The 19,882-nt window shown below is 42.8% G+C and overlaps 1 protein-coding gene across 2 annotated transcripts; it reads left to right on the top strand.

The window, feature by feature from the left end:
• Positions 1–5,385: 5,385 nt before the first annotated feature.
• On the top strand, positions 5,386–10,677 carry LOC117462329 (polymeric immunoglobulin receptor-like). 2 transcript variants are annotated; one of them, XM_034104631.1, is made up of 8 exons: positions 5,386–5,461; positions 5,691–6,017; positions 6,918–7,238; positions 7,433–7,732; positions 8,727–8,837; positions 8,918–9,016; positions 9,114–9,184; positions 9,990–10,677. In XM_034104631.1, the coding sequence occupies exons 1-8, from the start codon at positions 5,419–5,421 to the stop codon at positions 10,152–10,154; spliced, it is 1,437 nt and encodes a 478-aa protein (XP_033960522.1). In that variant the 5' UTR covers positions 5,386–5,418; the 3' UTR covers positions 10,155–10,677. The 2 variants fall into 2 exon arrangements, with proteins under 2 accessions (XP_033960522.1, XP_033960440.1); XM_034104549.1 differs by having other exon boundaries at positions 8,915–9,016.
• The last annotated feature ends 9,205 nt before the right edge of the window (positions 10,678–19,882 follow it).

Here is a 19,882-nt window from a genome sequence, read left to right as displayed (position 1 = left end):
GGCGTGTCTGGAGCTTGGGGATTTTATTCAAGCAACACGACCAACAACCAATCACATGAATCTCCCGCCCCCGACATACAAAGCAAAAACCCCCGGGGATTTTATGCGAGCAATATATATATATAAACTCCCCAAACAGGCGAAAACCTACCAGTTTCCCCCACTGTCTCTGCCACCTCCCTCCATGCCTGGTTCCTCCGGTTTGTATCCCGGTAGGTGAAGAGGGTCTGGTCATACAAAACCGGGTGATTCGCTACGGCGATAGTTAGTTTCTCCTCCGACTTTTTTTGAAATATAGAAATGAACGGCTGGATATCTCTCCCAGCTTAGACGCGGTTTGATTGGCTACAGCTTCAGCTGTCAGATTTTGGGAAACGGGATTTGATTGGCTGGCGCTGGCTACTCCGGCGTCCAGGCGACCAGAAGTTGAACAATGTTCAACTTCTGGTCGCCTGAGACGCCTGAGACGGACCGCTCTGCTACCCACAATTCAGTTCGGCGAAAAAGCGCGGCTACGTGACGTCACCCCATTGAAAGTGAATGGGCAGATTGGAGCTTTCGACGCTGTCGACGCTGTAGTGTAGACGGGCCGGCCCGTCTACACTACAGCGTCGACAGCATCGAAAGCTCCAAGCTGCTCCAAGCTGCCCATTCACTTTCAATGGGGTGACGTCACGTAGCCGCGCTTTTTCGCCGAACTGAATTGTGGGTAGCAGAGCGAGGCGTCTCAGGCGTCCCAGGCGACCAGAAGTTGAACGGAGCGTCCACACTACAGCTCCAAAAATAGCTTGGAGCTGGGCGTGTCTGGAGCTTGGGGATTTTATTCAAGCAACACGGCCAACAACCAATCACATGAATCTCCCGCCCCCGACATACAAAGCAAAAACCCCCGGGGATTTTATGCGAGCAATATATATATAAACTCCCCAAACAGGCGAAAACCTACCAGTTTCCCCCACTGTCTCTGCCACCTCCCTCCATGCCTGGTTCCTCCGGTTTGTATCCCGGGAGGTGAAGAGGGTCTGGTCATACAAAACCGGGTGATTCGCTACGGCGATAGTTAGTTTCTCCTCCGACTTTTTTTGAAAATATAGAAATGAACGGCGGGATATCTCTCCCAGCTTAGACGCGGTTTGATTGGCTAGCGCTTCAGCTGTCAGATTTTGGGAAACGGGATTTGATTGGCTGGCGCTGGCTACTCCGGCGTCCAGGCGACCAGAAGTTGAACATTTTTCAACTTCTGGTCGCCTGGGTCGCCTGAGACGCCTCGCTCGGCTACCCACAATTCAGTTCGGCGAAAAAGCGCGGCTACGTGACGTCACCCCATTGAAAGTGAATGGGCAGCTTGGAGCTGCTTGGAGCTTTCGACGCTGTAGTGTAGACGGGGCGGAACATTGTTCAACTTCTGGTCGCCTGGACGCCGGAGTAGCCAGCGCCAGCCAATCAAATCCTGTTTCCCAAAATCTGACAGCTGAAGCTGTAGCCAATCAAACCGCGTCTAAGCTGGGAGAGATATCCAGCCGTTCATTTCTATATTTCAAAAAAAGTCGGAGGAGAAACTAACTATCGCCGTAGCGAATCACCCGGTTTTGTATGACCAGACCCTCTTCACCTACCGGGATACAAACCGGAGGAACCAGGCATGGAGGGAGGTGGCAGAGACAGTGGGGGAAACTGGTAGGTTTTCGCCTGTTTGGGGAGTTTATATATATATTGCTCCCATACAATCCCCGGGGGTTTTTGCTTTGTATGTTGGGGGCGGGAGATTCATGTGATTGGTTGTTGGCCGTGTTGCTTGAATAAAATCCCCAAGCTCCAGACACGCCCAGCTCCAAGCTATTTTTGGAGCTGTAGTGTGGACGCTCCGTAAGAGCTCCTAGGCTATTTAACCGATCCTTTAAGAGGAGCAGCTAAACCAATAACTAACCACTGCAAGAACCCCTCATCTTCGACCAATATATATTCGAGGGATGAAAGAGACCAAGAGCAACAACAAATCCGAAATATTGCAAAAACATTAAGACAAATTAAACATCCATTCAGTATTTTTAACACACCCTAAACATGAAATGTGGTGCATTCAACACTGTTTTAAATCACGACCACAGATCGAGATAACGGAGATAAGCTCAAAAGTTAGTTGGGCGTTACAATGCATGAATGAGCTGTAATAAGCCTGAACAGAGATATGAATGCAGATGAACCTTCAAACGACGTAATGTGGATCGTATCATTTCCAAGTGAAAACTAGTGACCGATAGTATTAGCTTTTTATCTTAATTCCAGCAGAGCATCATTATTCCGTCCGGAACAAACTAGGGGCATAGCGGAGTGTCAACCCTAGTGAAATTGCAGTGCGTTCTTCATCAGTAACGCCAGGATATATCCATAGGCTTGAAGCGTTGAAGTCGGTACAAAACATAGTTCAAGTTGTACAGTCAGTATCGGAACAACAACAACAAAAAAATGCTCCGCTGGATGATCCAAATTATGTAAACTCACCACATCTAGCCGTTGTCTGTATCCTTTCCATCTCGAAGAAATGACTCAACCTCTTCAGGAGTATTGAACACACGTCTTTTCCCGTTGTGCAGCGTGTACATCCGGGCAGGGAAAATAAGGCCGAATTGTATTCCCCGGGTACGGAGCTGTTGCTTCACTTCGCCATACTTCATACGCCGCTTCGTCACCTCCGCTGAGAAGTCGGGGAAAAACATGATATGGCGAGTCCCGTATATCACCTTTCCTTTGGCTCGTGCCGCCTGCATCACCCTGACTTTATCCCTAAAGTTTAAAAACTTTACTTTTCTCGGGGGAGGAGGGGAGTTGGGCTTCGGTCTGCCACCCGGGATTCTGTGAGCTCGCTCGATTACCAACGGTGTTGGGAAGTTTTCGGGACCGAGTACTTCTGGTATCCATTTCTCCAAAAACGATTCCACGTCTCTACCTTCGGCGTTTTCCGGGAGACCAATAACACGTAGATTTGACCTCCTATCGCGATTCTCAAGATCGTCTACTTTCTCGGTGAGTGCTGTAATCACTTTCTCCATCCCGTTCACTGTGTTATGAAGCACCGTCACGTTATCCTCTGTCTCACCAATGCGATCCTCGGCCTGTGTTAATCTTCCCGAGTAGGAGCTGAGATCCGTTTTAATTTCCGAGATTGCAGCCAGAATCTCATCATTACGGATGGTAACGTCTGCTCTTAGGGAGTGGATTGCTTCTAATATTTTGCCGTTAGATTCAGCTTGGGCTGAGCTAGCTATGAGGTTCGCGCTGGCTCCACCGGCATTGGCATTAGCCGTGTCCATCTTTAGCTTTAGCTTAGCTTGCCTGGTTGTTGGTGGAGTCCTTCGTGTTCTGGAACAATTCGGCTTCAGCTTTGGTATTTTTTGGGGCATATCAGATTGCCATTGCTTTATGTCTCAAACTGTGGGTTTTTATGATTATTTAACTGGTCAGTATTAGGTAAAAGGATGGAATTGATCGGAGAGTCGGGGCTCGTCACCTGTTCAGCAGTCCGCCATTACAGGATACCTTGAATGTATATTTAGTTCTGAACCATTGGTCAGACATAAGAACATTGAGATTTAGAGTTCTTTTTCAGTTTTTCTATTTTTCCATTTTTTTTATTAATCAAATAATGTATCCAACAATGAGAAAGTAACCTTCAGAGCACCAATACAATGCTGGCTCAGTTGTGCTCCACAGTAATATTCTCCGGATCAAGTGTCTATTAGTGAGTTTTGTGTCAGATGAGAACAGCACCAGCAGAGGGCTCACTAGGATAAACACTAAGTTGTGTGCGACTGTGTTTTGCAGGAAGTGGACTTGATCAGAAGTGTCCAGGCTCTTCTGAAGAGAATCAGATCAAGTGAACCTTCACATAGCAGTCACTAGGTAGTATATTCCCCTCAAAGCCGCGGTGCTTAAGGGGGATGGCTTTTGGGCTGTTCCCGGGCCTTCACATAGCAGTCAGTATATTCCCCTCAAAGCCGTGGTGCTTAAGGGGGATGGCTTCTCGGGCTGTTCCCGGGCCTTCACATAGCAGTCACTAGGTAGTATATTCCCAGCAAAGCAGCGGTACTTAAGGAGGATGGCTTTTCGCTCTGTTCCCTGGCCTTCACATAGCAGTTTCACTAGGTAGTATATTCCCCTCAAAGCCACGGTGCTTAGGGGGAATGGCCACATGGCTGTTTCGCCAGGCCATCTACTTATCAGACTGATCACCAGCGTCAGGCTCTCAGTCCTCGCAGTTTTGGGGGATAGGTATGTAATCTCCATGCCGTGTTGGGGGAGAGTTATCTAATCTCCACGCGTGTTGGGGATAGGTATGTAATTTCCATGCCGTGTTGGGGGAGAGTTATCTAATCTCCACGCGTGTTGGGGGATAGTTATATATTCATCACTCAATGTTCTTTGTAAATCTGTGGAGTGATGAGGCCCGAGCCTAGACGCCAAACTCAAACTATATGCTGCTTATAATAAACATATTAAAAACACGTGAGTTATCTGACTGAAATGGGGCGAAGCCTGCGAGCTAGTTCAGGCAGTCAACTCGAGCACCAATGATACATTAACACGTGACGTGACGCACCTCGTCCGTTTTACAACCAACTAAACACATTCTCCTGAACATGCCACTCTATTTAAGCTGCCAGGTCTTCCTGCCTCTGCCTCGCTATGCTGCTGCTGCTGCTGCTGCTGCTGCTGCTGATGCCACTGCTGTGTTCACTTGCTATTGCTACGTTCATGTTTCTGCTGTGTTTCATGTTGCTGCTACAAGTTTGCCTGACCCACCACCACCCCAGCTTCTACCCCAGCTTCCACCTGTAGGCTCGGGTGATAGTTATCTAATCATCACTCAATGTTCTTTGTAAATCTGTGGAGTGATGAGGCCCGAGCCTAGACGCCAAACTCAAACTATATGCTGCTTATAATAAACATATTAAGAACACGTGAGTTGTCTGACTGAAATGGGTTTTTTCGGATGGTTCTTTCTTTTTTGGTTACTGTGATCTTCTACAGTACATTGTTGGTTACTGTGAATATCTACGTGAATATCTACATGACATTGTTGGTTACTGTGATTATCTACAGTACATTGTTGGTTACTGTGATTTTATACAGTTGGGACGTTACTACTGCTATTTCTACAGTAACTCCAGAGTTGCTGTAATTTTTGGTTGGAAACACGGTATTATACTCTAAAATGGTATACAGTAATTTACTGTGCACAAACACTGTAAATAACTGTGGATTTCACAGCCATTTTTTACAATGCACTCACTGCTCTAAATGCAGAAGTGAAAAAGGTCCAACAAATGACTGGCATGCTGACACGTTCTGTATTTTGGGTGTGACATTATCCCACTTCTTCTTTCTGTTTATTTGTCTTATAAACTGCAATGCAATAACATGAGGAAGTTGAGCCTTGAGAACCTGCCTTTCACTCTGTGCAGTAAGTTACATACATTAATCTGTTTTTATGCTAATTACATTTGGAAGAATACTTTTTTTAGCTATACAGCAATATAACAGCTTGCATTTTTAACTACATGATGAGATGAGAAAAAGCATATGATTGACGTATAAGAGATTCATAGGAAGCCAAATAAACTTCAAATGAAAAATAAAAGTTATAGATGATTTCTATGATTTTTTATTTATTTTGTGTTTTTTCTTTTCAGTTGCTCTGATCTGTGTGAGGAACGCAGCAGCGTTGATCCATGTGTTTGAATATGAAGGAAGACAGGCCGTAGTATATTGTCCCTATATACAGGGTTATGAGGATTATGAGAAGTACCTGTGCAAGAACGAATGCGGCAACGACGACGATGTTCTTATTAAGACGACAGAAGCAAATAAACACAAATACTCCATCGAGGATGACGGAAAGGGACTCTTCACAGCAACCATCTCTGATCTGAATTTGACGGATGCTGGGAAATACTGGTGTGGGGTGACCAGGACTGGAAAGGATATCTACTCTGAAGTGCAGCTGGATGTAGTTGAAGGTAAGGCAAAAAAAGGTTATGCTGAATTTAAGTGTGATCGCTACGAGCAGATGGTTATTATAACTGACAAAATGTGTTATTTTCTCATGTATAGTACCATCTTACTTAGATTTGTGTGTTCATAACATGAATTTAAATTAATGACACAGACAGCATCATTGTTTTATTATTTTTACTGACTGTTTCAAAGTACAGTTCAGCTTTTTTAAACACTTTATAAATAACCCTACTAATTACATTTTGTATAGGTCAGTTACACGATAACACGGTGCTGCTGGTAGAGTTAGAAAACAAAAGCAGTTATAGAAATACAGTGTCATAGAAGTAAATATATACACCTTTTACTGTTTTAAAACATTATCCCATATGTTATGTATGAAATGACCCAAAATGAACACAGTAAGTGGACTATTACTACTACATCCCAAGCGTATTCTTTTAACAGCATTTGAATTATTCTTTACCAAGCTTTTGGATCCATATATAAGTGTTTTAGGGTTTAAATGTAATCACTATAAGCTGTTTACACTATAATTGAAGTTTTCTTGAGTGTCATCTCTCCTTCTCTGCACTTATGTCAGGGGCAATGGGGCATTATTATACTTTTTCACTCTAGTACATTTAACTGAAAGACATTTGCAGAGTGTTTTTATATATAAAAAACATATGATCATGCTATAAAATTGATGCAGAAAAATCAGAAGGTGTTGTGTTGTATGTGCTTACGATGCGATAATACTTTAATGATCGAGTCTGAAATTTGACTTGCTTCACAGCAGCTCCATGTGTAACATCAACATAGACAAATATCAAGACACAATACATGAAGAACAAACATTTAACATAACAGCACTAACATTACAAGCTTGTAACAGTGTGAGATGTGTGTTTCTCCAACAGACAGCTGTTGTGACACAACCAGCACAGTTCAGGGTAACGAGGAGAGTTCAGCATCATTCAGCTGTACGTATGAGCCGCAGAACAAGGACAGTGAGAAGTACTTCTGCAGAGGAAACCAGCCTTCCAAGTGTCTGCAGAACACTTTAATCACGTCTCCCAACCAACAAAACGGACGGTTCAGACTTACAGATGACAAGGCGTCAAGAAGGTTCACACTGACAATCACCAGTTTGACCAAACAGGATGCTGGCTCGTACCTTTGTGGTGTCCATAGAAACACCGATCTGGATTTGTTTGAGGCTTTTGAGCTAGCAGTCCAAGGTGAGACCATTATTTATGTTATGTATGTTAATCAGCCAGAAAACAACTTTCTGTCACATGGATTTTGCAATCAGAATTATGAAAGATTTAAAAACCAAAACTTTGAATTTACACTTTTATGATTTTTGTATCCATTTATTTTCTGAGCTGAACAGAAGCTGCAGTTTTGTCTCACACCTCCTATTGTTCCACAGGGTGGTGCTGTGTGAACACAAACAAGCTGAAAGGCATTGTGGGACATCCAGTAACCATGCACTGCCCCTACCCACCACAACACAGGGATAACAGGAAGTTTCTCTGTAAGGGATATAACCGCAAAAACTGTACAGACATGGTGAAGACTCAAAGCAGGTTCACGCTGCAAGATGATGTTTCCTCCAGCTCTTTCTCTGTGATGATCACAGAGCTGAAAGCAGAGGATTCTGGGACATACTGGTGTGGATCAGACTCACAGTGGAATGTTGGAAACTACGTCAAGATTCAACTATCAACAGGTAATACTTAAGCAACCTTGTGATGGGAACACCAGCCGCGAGGATACAGCTAGCACTGGATTTAATTCCTCTGTCTGGAAATCTGCTGTATAAAGCTATTAATGAATATTTTACAAATCTGGGAAATAGGCTTTATGTGAGTTTGTATTATCACTGCAACATTTATTTGTAAATTCAAGGGTTTTTGTGTGCAGCCAGTTGCATGCCAGGAGGCCAGACTGTATAGAAAATGCAAACTACAAGAGCAAAGATATATTACTCTTATTTATTTTTTGTAAAGTGCCCCACACAACCATTGACTTGTCTTCTCCAGGCCTGTGAAATAGGTTGTTTTGAGTTGGCTTGATGTTCACCTTCTTGTAAAATATAAGCAGAATACATTATTACAAGAAATCTAACACAAACTAAAATACTTTTGTATTCAACTTTTTTGGGAACGTATTGGTCAGATAACTACATGGGACCTGCTACAAACATTATATTTTATTTTGTTTTAGATTTTCATATAAATAAAAGCATATCATTAAATGGTATGGTATGATTCCCATGCCCTAGCTTCTCGTTTCTAATATTAGCTAAATAGCACTTAACATAAAACGTGCTGAAGAAACATCATTACTCACCATAAAGTATAGGACTGGACACATTTTAAATAGGACCTGATGATTGCGGTACATACACATCTGGGAATCACCAGCATTATTAAATGTTATCCACTTGAGAACACCACTGTCAAGAAAGTGTCAGGATATATCACCTGAACCAAAGTTTTGAGCCAATGTATCCAGTAAATGTTCATCCTTTGGGGAAAGTGAATGTATTGACAGAATCTCATGTCAATTCTTTAAATAGTTGTTGAGATATTTCAGTCCAGATCAAGTTGGTGGGCCGACCAACTGACCAACAAAAATGCCATCCTTAAAGTTCCACACCAAGCAATGCTTAAAATAAGAATATTTCTTAAGTGTAGTAATAAGAACATTTTCTCTTACAGCGTTTGAGCATCAGACTACCAGAACTGTGGTCTCTACCATCACTGTGGTTTCCACCATCACTGTTGGATCACAACTGACAAATACCACTGGAAAACCTATCAACAGAATGTGTAAGTGTGATTGTGAAGCAGATGTGTTTTTTCAGGAGGTTTATTTTTTGACTCTCTTCTGCTTTTTCCCCCTGAAGCAGTTCTCTTTCGCCGAGTGGTCTACATCATCCCTGCTCTGCTGCTCACACTGACGTTCGCCCTGGTTATAGTTTGTAAATGCAAAATGGACAAACAGAGAGGTATGTTTAACACACAGAAGGATTCACAAAGCATGAACACACACAGGCAACCACATCGACAAGTTGTGTAACCATTTATTATGTTGTGTGTTTCCAGGAACAAGAGCCAATGTTAACAGAGACAACACCAATGAAGCAGCAATAGAGGAAGTGCTGGGTGGAGCAGATGTAAGATAACTTAAATATAATTATGTAAAGTATAGTTTTGGGGTTTTATGTAGGATGTATTGCATAGCACTGCAGTTGGCCTATTAGAATATATTCTATAATCTTTAGACATAATTTATAAGGCTGTTTGAGAAAAGTTATGGATCTGACAACAAGGGTTCGTCCTCCTGGGAGCATGTTTACGTTTTGAGAATTTGAGAATAAGATACCTTCTCAAGATTTAGATATTTATTGTAGACAATGTGGTATGATTAAGGCATCAGAGAAAAGGTCAGCTGGTCACCAAACTCATGAAAATGATTCCTGCCATGAAATGTTGTAATATGGTCCCAAGAGGCTGCATCCTATTGAGTTTGGTGACCTTCCGAGTTTTCATCTAGCACCATCATCAGGTCAGAATTTAATTTGCCCAATACTGAGGTTAAATACTGGCAAAACTCATGACATCCCCATCAATCTCTGTCTTAGTTCTGATGAGCAAATGTTGTAGCATGTCAGTATTGACATTGATCATGTTAGCATGCAGATGTTAGCATTTAGCTTAAAGCACGTTGAGCATTAGGGTAGATTCTCCTTATTGTGACATCATGGTGGCAGATGAAAGGCCAGGGGGTCATTAAAATGATTAATAATTATTCTAATCAGCCAATGAATATGTATATCACATTTCACTTCAATTGAACCCATAAATAGAAGGAATTCTTGAATTACTGATCACATTTAAAAGACCTATTTTTATGTGCATAATAATATGAATTTTGATCAGAGTATAAATTCTCTTTTTTATTTGTTGATTCTTTTTTAGATTTATGCAAACCAAGAGTTGTTGCTCTCAGAAAAGTTGCCCACCAAACAGCGGCGTGCCTGTCAACGCAATGAGTATGCAGGTGAAGACCAACAAGACTCTGTGTACCGCAACATCTCCGCATCAGAGGATATCTACTGCAATGACATTTACATAAACAGTTAGCCATATGAACAGCATGCACCGCTGTGATCATCCTCTCATTTCTAGGTCACATTTGTAACCAATGATGTGCTGATGATGTGTTCAGGAGCAACACAGATATGTATTTTATCAATAATTACCATCAGTTGTATTTGTATTCATTGCTTTATTAATTGCTTTAACTTTACTTTTGCTTTTTACTTATGTTCAATATGAAGGCATGTTGTTAATATACCAACTGTTTAACACACCTGCACTTCCAACAAGAAACTATAAATAACCATTTAAACTTATTATTATCTATGTAAGTTATCTTCATGGATATATGTACCTTAAGCGACCTTGGGTATATGAAAGGCGCTATATAAATGTAAGTAATTTTTATTATTAAGTGTGATAAAATGAAAACAATGGATAAATAAACAAAACCAAGAAAATCCAGTCTATGTTGAAACACACCATCACCAGGTTATTTGTTTTTACAAATACTTTCATATATGTGCATATATGCATATATTCTAAAATTAAATATTACTCCTTGTTATTTAGTTGACTCATTATTTATTTTCGATCAAAAAAGCAATGGGATTTCTCCATAGGATTTTGGAAAATAGCTCGAAATAAGATCTGTGGGAAACGAACCTATTAGATAAATGCACGTTTTGTTCAGCCAGATAATATCAACATGTCTACTCTATAGACTGTATATATAATATACCCTAGACATGTGGGACGCCAAAAAAGCCAGAGATTATGGAATTAAACCAATAAATTAAAGCAAGGATAATTGTGTGTTATTGGTGAGTAAATAACAGTGTGATATTTTTGAAAAGAATAACAAATTAGAAGGAAAAAAAGATTTAAAAATACAGATTTCAGTATTCTGAGGCTCTGAGCCCCATTTATTTTCCTCACAGACGGCAACAAAAGTCAGAAATGATACGATTTAAAATAAAAGCAATAACTGTGGCTTGATATTGAGTAAGAACATGTTTTTATGAACCACACAGCTTCCGGTCTTCCACGACCCGACCGGAGAAAAAGACGTGCTGCAGGCACGAAACACGTTACCAGTAGAAATACATTGCTTTTAAAATGGTGCTGTGCAACACGAAAAAAACGGGAAAATTGTGTTGGTGAACACGAATCAATAGATAAAAAATCGTGTTGGTGAACACGAAATGCCATGAGACTGGGTTGGGTTAAAACCAGTGGCGAGCCATGACTTTTATACCCTTCTGTCGAGGGAATCCGAGCGCAGCTTACTTCCGGGTTTTAGGACGCGTCACTGCACCACTTGCATAGACTTCACAGCGGGCGGAACTTGTCATAAAGACCGCGAAAATAAAGCCTGCCCATTTAGAGGGAAGATATGATTGGTCAATTGTAGTGTCATTTGACATTACTCTCTCGTGCTCTTGGCTGGCTGCAGACTCGAACGAAAGCTTCGAACTGAGAGGGCTAGAACCGAAAGCCGGAAGGAGGAGATCATCCAGAATCATCCGAGCGAGCTCGAGATTGCAAAGGGTTGGCGGTGGCAACACTGGACTGTGACTGGACGATAGATGGCAGAGGGAAGTGACGAGTTAGGAGACATGGACGTAGCAGGCGGGAGTTGTGATAATGGAAAATGGGATATAGTGAGGAGAAAGAAACGTAAAAAGGGAGGAAATACTCATTCGCATGAGAGCAATAGTGAGGATGAATGGAGAGAAAGAGTAGTCGGAAATAGGCAACAGGAGTTCATGGTGATTGTCTAACTTGCGCAAGAGGCAGAGATGGGGACTCGAGTCTGCGACTCGGACTCGAGTCGCACTTAAGTCGCGCACACAGAGACTTGAGACTTGACTTGGACTCGTGACCAAAAGACTTCAGACTCGACTTGGACTCGTGTGTTGGGACTCGTGAACAATCATTGTGTTTTCTATTTTTGGCGTATTAAAGGTGGGGTAGGTACATTTGAGAGAAACCGGCTCGAGATCGCTAGAATTTGAAAATACACAACCGGAGATAATCTGCTAGAGGCTGCTACTTCCTTATAGAGCCCGCCTCCTCCAACACACACGAACGCGCACATGACCAATGAGGGCACGAGATAAGTTTGTGCCCAGATGGAAGGCTGACAGGCAGGTAGGCCATCCAGTTACTTTAGCCGGGCTTATTACGCAGACGTGCGCGCCTCTGTTACTACCTCGTAGTAACACAATAGCGACCGGCGGCACACCTGCGGCTGTACCGCTTGTAATTAGGTTCAACTACAAAAACTTCGAACAAAACGCCGGCGGCACCAAAGGAGCGCACACTGCAAGTGCAATATCAAATCAAGGATGCTGGCGCAACAACGTCGGATTTCATCAGGCACTTGAAAAGTCACCCGGAGAGGTCAGTCACATTAACGCATGGACGGTTAGCACACATGTTTAGCTCAGCATCAGCTGTGTAATGCTAACTTAGCTTGCTGCTAGCTTTGTAACTGAATATGAAAAGATGAGTGAATGTTTGCTTGTCACACTTGTTTGAGTTGAGTGGCGTTGACATCCAACTCTTGACATGACATAAAAAAGGTCGGTAACGTTAATCATTACGTTCCGCTGCGTTAAACGTAGGAAAATACATAGTTACATACATAAATACATCTGTGGATTTATAGGCAGGTTACAGGTTTATTGTTGACCACGTAACGTTAATGTTACAGGTTTATCAGGTTACCATGACACTGGCTTTGAGTGAGAGGATAGAGGAATATGTTTATTAATAGTAGACTTAAAAGATGTCATTAGAGACCCAGTGTATAATAACACAGTAAATGCTTTGAATTGCTTAGATATAGCTGTGCAGTATTCTTAACAGACTGGATATCAGCAGACAATAGAAGGCTTATTACAACCAGAAGAGACATGAGACTTTTATTTTTTTAGAGACTTGAGACTTGACTTGGACTCGTGACCAAAGACTTGAGACTTGATCAAGTCTCACCCCACAAAGACTTGAGACTTGACTTGGACTCGTGACCAAAGACTTGAGACTTGACTTGGACTTGCAAAAAAAGACTTGTGAACATCTCTGGCAAGAGGGAGCTTCGTTCGGCGTGTGGAACCCTATACGGTTAACTAAATGCATCAGTAAAGAAATCGGGGATGTAATGAGTGCTAAAGTATTGAGGAATGGATCAATGTTGATCAAATGTAGGGATAGAGAGCAACAGGGGAGAGCAATAAAGATGAGTGCCGTGGAGGGTAAGAACGTGGAATGTTCACTGTTCAGTGGTAAAAAGCTAGTCAGGGGAGTTGTGACAGGAATCCCCATCAGAATATCAGCTGATGATGTGAAAGAGAATATAACAAATGCAAAAATAAGTGATGTCAAACACATGAAAGCAAACCGCAATGGGATTAAAGAAGATAGTCTTTCGGTTCTGATCACCTTTGATGAAAAAAGGCTTCCGGAAAAGATACTTATTGGATATATGTGTTACGATGTGAGACCGTATGTTCCACCACCACTAAGATGTTTTAAATGTCAGAGATTTGGACATGTGGCGGCAGTGTGCAAGGGAAAACAAAGGTGTGGCAGATGTGGTGGAGATCATGAATACGGAAAATGTGAAGAAGGGGCAAAGCTGAAATGTTGCAATTGCGGAGGGGAGCATAGTTCAGCGTACCGGGGATGTGAGGTTAGCAAGAAAGCAGAAGAGGTGCAGCGAGTCAGGGTGACGCAGGGAGTTCAATCAGGAGAGACGTGATGTATGAGTACATGTTTATTATCGGGACACATGACATGCGGGAATAGTGAATGACGTATTACAACAAGTAACTGTAATGATGTTTTGGCGATTAGGCCCCGGGTTTGCAGGATGATCATTCAGGAGGGAAAGAACCGCTCTGATGAACCCCCAAAAGAAGTGAAGTATGAAGTACGGAGCTGTGAGCAATTATTACCTTGCGGCTGGCTGCGGAGATCTATGGATGAAAAGAGAGATTAACATGGGGACATGATGAGCGCCGGAATCGCTTCCGGGCTGCGGGGTTAGACATGCGCGGGCCCACTGGCCGCAACCTGCACTGCAGGATTAACATGACGCAGACCCACTGGCCGCAACCTGCACTCGCAGGGTTAAACCTAAGCGCGGACCTGTGTCCGCAACCTGCACTCGCAGGGTTAAACCTAAGCGCGGACCTGTGTCCGCAACCTGCACCCGCAGGGTTAAACCTAAGAGCTGACCTGTGTCCGCAACCTGCACCCGCAGGGTTAGACATGAACACGGACCCGGAGGTCACAACCTGACGTGCAGCGTTAACATGAACACAGTGACACATATACATGCTGACGTGCTATGAAACCACCACCACCAGTTATAGGCATAATCACCATTTTTTAGAGTTTGAGAGACCTTGGATAGCCAGCACACGCTGATGTCCGGGCGAATGTGGATATGAAGGCGGAGGAGGGCCACCGTCCGAGTTGCAGGGATGAGGGAGAAATGCCTTGATTGGCAGCAGAGGTGGCTGCACCTATCTGAACGAAAGCCCTGATGTGCTATTAAGACGCCACCACCAGTTATGCATATTTACCATAGGTAAACTGAAGAGATCTTGGATTGGCAGCAGGAGCCGATGTCCGGGCGAGGAGGGAGATGTAGACAAATAAGCACGAGAGCTGTTAGCTGGAGTACAGTGATGCATGAATATCATAACCTGGATTGACACGAGCCAAGTGAGCATAAACCCGAGAATATGAATGAAGTGCAGGATGCATGCAGAAAACATACACTTAGTTAAATACTGAGACATGACCCGTGATATAATCTAGTTTAATTAGCAGTTAAGTGCGCCAGGGAGGTGTTCCAGGCACGTCCAGCTGGGAAGAGACCAAGGGGTAGACCTAGGACCAGGTGGAGGGATTATATCTCTTCGCTGGCCTGGGAGCCAGCGTCTGAATGTGGAGCACTTTTGCTAATGTTTAGACAAATTGCTCGTGTTACCGCCCCTACGTGCTAAACTCTTATTGCACTTTTGGCAACGAGCATTCTCCACATCGAGACGGGTAAAGTTTAACCACACCTCGGAGTGCGTTCTCTCCGCCACCTCCGCAGTGTGCTCCGCTGCATGTAGCAGCTGCGTGTGTGTAAACTGCCCCGCCCCCTCGCACACAGACGGGGGAGAGAGATCTCGTCTGATCGAAAATATATCATAGGCGCATTGTTTGTCTTTTGCATATTAGAAACGAGAGTTGGCGACACTAAGACTGCGATATAATGTTTTTGTAGCAATAATACATGACATATATTTTATAAATGTCTCCGGTACCGATAGAAACCAATAACGTTGGCGCTTACCGGCGCGTAAAACACACGTGATGACATCACCAATGAATCGACAACTGAATTAGTTGGCACCCCTACTGCCGAGGAGATTTTGTTGTCGCAGATCCAGCCGTTGGTGCAACGAGAAACGGAATATTTCTTAGTGGAGAAGAAAAAGAGAAAAAATATGATCATTTAGTCAATAATCATTAAATTAATATTGGGAGTGAATTCCTAATTTATTTAGTATCTGGTCGTGTCATAAACAGGATAATGTGTGTAGGAGTAGGTATCACTTCTCCGCGCCGATTCTATGAGTTTGCTTTAAAAGAAGGAACACTCAAAATAACCAGGACGAGGGTTAAACAATAATCTGTTTTAATTATAAAAGGTAATAATTAGGGCTGTCAAGTTAACGCAAAAAAAAATTAACGCCACTAATTATTTTAACGCGATTAACGCATGTGTATTTTTTTTCCTCGGCCGGCCCGTAGTTTCAGAGCGCATCGAGTTTAAAATACCATCTACAAGCTGATGCTGCTGACAGCCCCGCTCCTGCCGCCCGCTTGTGGCAGACCACACTTCCACGCTCACCGGCAGGCACCGACTGGCCATCGGGAGGACCGGGAGGGTGTGTGTATGTGTGGCCCGAGCGAGCGAGAGAGAGACCTTACGTGCATTACCGTACCGCAGTGTGAACGCGGCTATTGTTGTTGTCAGCATCTGGTGCTAGCTAGCTGAGCGCTCTTACCACACAACTGCACCGAGCACTTGACTTTATGCAGGCAGCCAGACAGCGGGACATTGTATGAGAAGTCAGCACACTCATGATTGCAGCAACATGATTGCAGCGTCCAGGCAGCTCCCGTTCGAGCATATGCCTTGAGTTGCACATAGCTCCAACGATCTCACACACACACACACACACACACACACACACACACACACACACACACACACACACACACACACACACACACACACACACACACACACACACACACACACACTGAAGGATAAAAATAAGGAAAAAGTAACTGTGAATATAAGATATAGTAAATCCTGTTATAGGAAACGCTAAAAACATTGAGCTGTCTGAGTGGAAAAATAACGTGTTAAAGTTTACTGCTGGCCGGCTACATCCTGTTATCTTCAAGGACGGTATGTGGGGCCCTGAGCCACACCAGGTGCAACTGTCTTGTGAGAAAACCAGTTAAAACAGGTAATTAGGAAAAGGGAGTATGGCCCTGGCCTGACCTTAGCTAAAACTGTGTGTGGCTGGGCAGAAAAGGCAGATTGCAGTACAGAGAGCACCAAAGGTGGGGGCCTCACAGCAAATACTATAAAGAACAAGATATATTCAGAATTCGGGGCTCACTTCAACTGGGATCTCACACTGACGAGCCTGTCACGGTGGGAACTCAAGAAGGAGTCCAAAGCGCTTTGTGGTATAGTACGGATTGATATATCTTTGTTGAACTGTGTAATAAAGTGCTTATTTGAAGAAACAATTCATTGGAGTGCAAAGTCTAGTTTTGTACAGCTAACAGAGAATAGTGTCTAGGACACAATTCCTTTTCCCTCAGAACTAAGAAAGGTCATCGACAGATCCGGACGGCGACCCCGCTCTGGCCATATCCAAACGATCTGCGCGGAGGACGGACCTGGTCCGGTAGACTCCAACAGCTTGGTGACCCTGACGTGATGGTCTAGAGCGGGAAGTCCGGACACCGATGATTTTCTGAGAGGACACCAAAAAACATTGAGTTTACGGCTTTTACAAGAAACCATCTCACACAATCAAAAACCCGGGCAATTCAGAATCAAGGTAAGCATCTGCCTGTTACAACAAATAGATGTGTTTGAAATACCACTAAATTTTAGGATTGTGTGAAAATGGCAGAAATAATTGTCTCAGCTAAAAAGTAAAGATAAAACGTAAATAAAATGGTGTGCACTGAATAGATCAACAAGGGTATAAACAAATCTGTGATGAGAAGCGGGTGGAACCCGTAATTTATGAGGATCCGCCGCGGTCCAACGGGAAGGTGTCAAACTCGTCAAACAAGTAGCCAATAGTAAGGTGTAAAACTAGGGGAGACTTTAGTATCCAACGGGAAGGTGTCAAACTTGTCAAACAAGTAGCCAATAGTAAGGTGTAAAACTAGGGGAGACTTTAGTATCTAAAAGAAAGGTGTCAAACTTGTCAAACAAGTAGCCAATAGTAAGGTGTAAAACTGGTCGCCGTATCAGTAGCTAATATATCTGTGTACAATGTTTGCTGTTTGTTGATTGTTCTGTCTGTTGGTTGTCATTGTTGATTCGTAAAGACCTTGTTTTATGTTGGTAAATGTTTTGGTATACCAATAGTTTGTTGTTAGTTGTTGAAAGAAGCCCCCCCTTCTCTTGAAAAGGCTGAGAGCTCCAGCCGGAGCCGGGGTGTCAGTATTTGTCTGTGAAAGAATCTCCCCCCACTTTCGGATTCTGTAGAAGAGTACTCTTTGTTTCAATCAGAAAAAGAGCAAGCTATTCATCACAATTGTATTTTTAGGTTATGAATAAAACAAAAAGTAGTAGCCTAAGTGATAAACAGGAGGGTTTTTGAACGCTTGTCAGTCAGAAGGAATATATTGATGTTTATATAACAGGGGAAGCTCATTTGTGGTCAGCTGCCCTCTGTTCTTCAATATTCTGTGTTGCTCCACGGACATTCAAATAAATAAGAATAAGGACATTAAGAGTAACGACAAGATTTGTCCAGTGTATTAATAAATACAAGTGAACACATATTAACCTAGTCAGATAAATAGATACGAAGTCATTCTTGTTTCAAGGAAGCCCCCCTCCTCATGGAATGCCTGTTCAAGCCGGGGTGTCTGTGAGAGTACCCACTCCCCCCTCCTTCTTTTTTCTCTCTCTCTTCTTAAAATGCATGAAGAAAGAGCATTGAATTTAAAACAAGTGTGTGAATAATCGAGTGGTCTGAAGAAGGAGGGAATAACATTGAAGATTAATAGATCAATGTGTCGTAGATATTTAAATAAATAAGAAACATTGCATTGTGAATTTCGTGGTATTTGTCATTTACTGAGAAGTTTACTTATATTTCGAAGGCATTTATTGCATACAGTAACGTTGAGGGAAAGTAATAATACTGTTTGCTGAGTATATGAAGCAGGTTAAAGTTTGATTCAAATTGAACATAATAGTGGATTATTCCACCTAGTGTTTTTATAATATCATTAGTAGACATTAATTGTGTTTGTAAGTTTATGAAGAAAGAGTAGAAAGTAAACGGGAGGTTGTTATGAGTTTGTCAGTCAGAATGAATCTGTTAAATGGTTACGCATGACAGAGGTGTTGCACAAACACACCGTGATTGATGAGAGGAAACTTGAGCCGGCAGCTGCAGGGCACAGGGAGGAAAGAGAAAGACAAGTAGATGTTTTGAAGAGTTCAGAGAGAGTAAAACTTGTTTCTAAATAATGTCATATTGTTTTGTGAGTAAACATGAAATAAAAATATATTTACTAGATATAACAACAACATGTTGTTGACAGGTTGACAGGTTGACAGAAAACTGCTATTAACCAGTTTCAGCAGCTACTGTCATATCTAGGGTTGGGTACCGAGAACCGGTTCCGGTTCGGAACCGGTTCCAACATTTCGATTCCAACGGTATCATTTAGAAATGTGAATTTCGGTTCCGCTTTTCGATTCCTGAGGAAATGTTTCTCGCCGCTCTCCGTAGCCTGCTGCATGACTGCGGCGGGGCGGGAAATGTAGCGTTGTATCTACATTTCCTACAGTGTAACCTGAGACCAGGGCCGGCCCGTCGCACTGGCATTATAAATGTTCGCCTAGGGCGCCAGATCTGTGGAGGCGCTGCGCTGACAGCTCTGGGAGAAAAAATAAATGTTTTGACCGTTGGTGCTCATCCTAATTTTCGGCCTTGATGTAACAACATTCATAATTAAGTAAATGTAACACCCTTTTCACCCCGGCTACACTTTTCATTTGCCCTGTACGATGGGCGCTGCAAGTGATGAAAATGGGGGATGTTGGCTTATCTGGCAACCGCAGCTCACAGCCAAAGTGCGCGTGAGCGAGGGAGAAGGGGAGGGTGCACTGGAACCGGCGCTGTTGTTATTAGCATCTGGTGCTAGCTGCTCTGACGGAAGAAGAAGATGTTTCTACAATGATGTGGAGGGAGAGTCCTCTCCAGTCAGACTGAGAGGCTGATAACTACAGCTCAGTGAGGTAAAGGACTCTGAGGGTTTAGATAGTTCACTTTAGTCTAAGTTATCTCAGTGGGTCTCAAACGTTTTGATCACAATTTATGTAAACACATATTTCCAAGGCTCTCCTTTATAATTATTGGGATAAAACAGGTTTGAAATCATTCCAATGTATACTATAGGACAGTAAACCAGACATATCGTTTTAA

This window comes from Pseudochaenichthys georgianus, chromosome 1 (assembly GCF_902827115.2).
Source record: "Pseudochaenichthys georgianus chromosome 1, fPseGeo1.2, whole genome shotgun sequence".
In the NCBI taxonomy this organism is placed as follows: Eukaryota; Metazoa; Chordata; class Actinopteri; order Perciformes; family Channichthyidae; genus Pseudochaenichthys; species Pseudochaenichthys georgianus.
The sequence above is the reverse complement of the archived record's forward strand: the minus strand, read 5'-3'. Positions and strand labels throughout refer to the sequence as shown.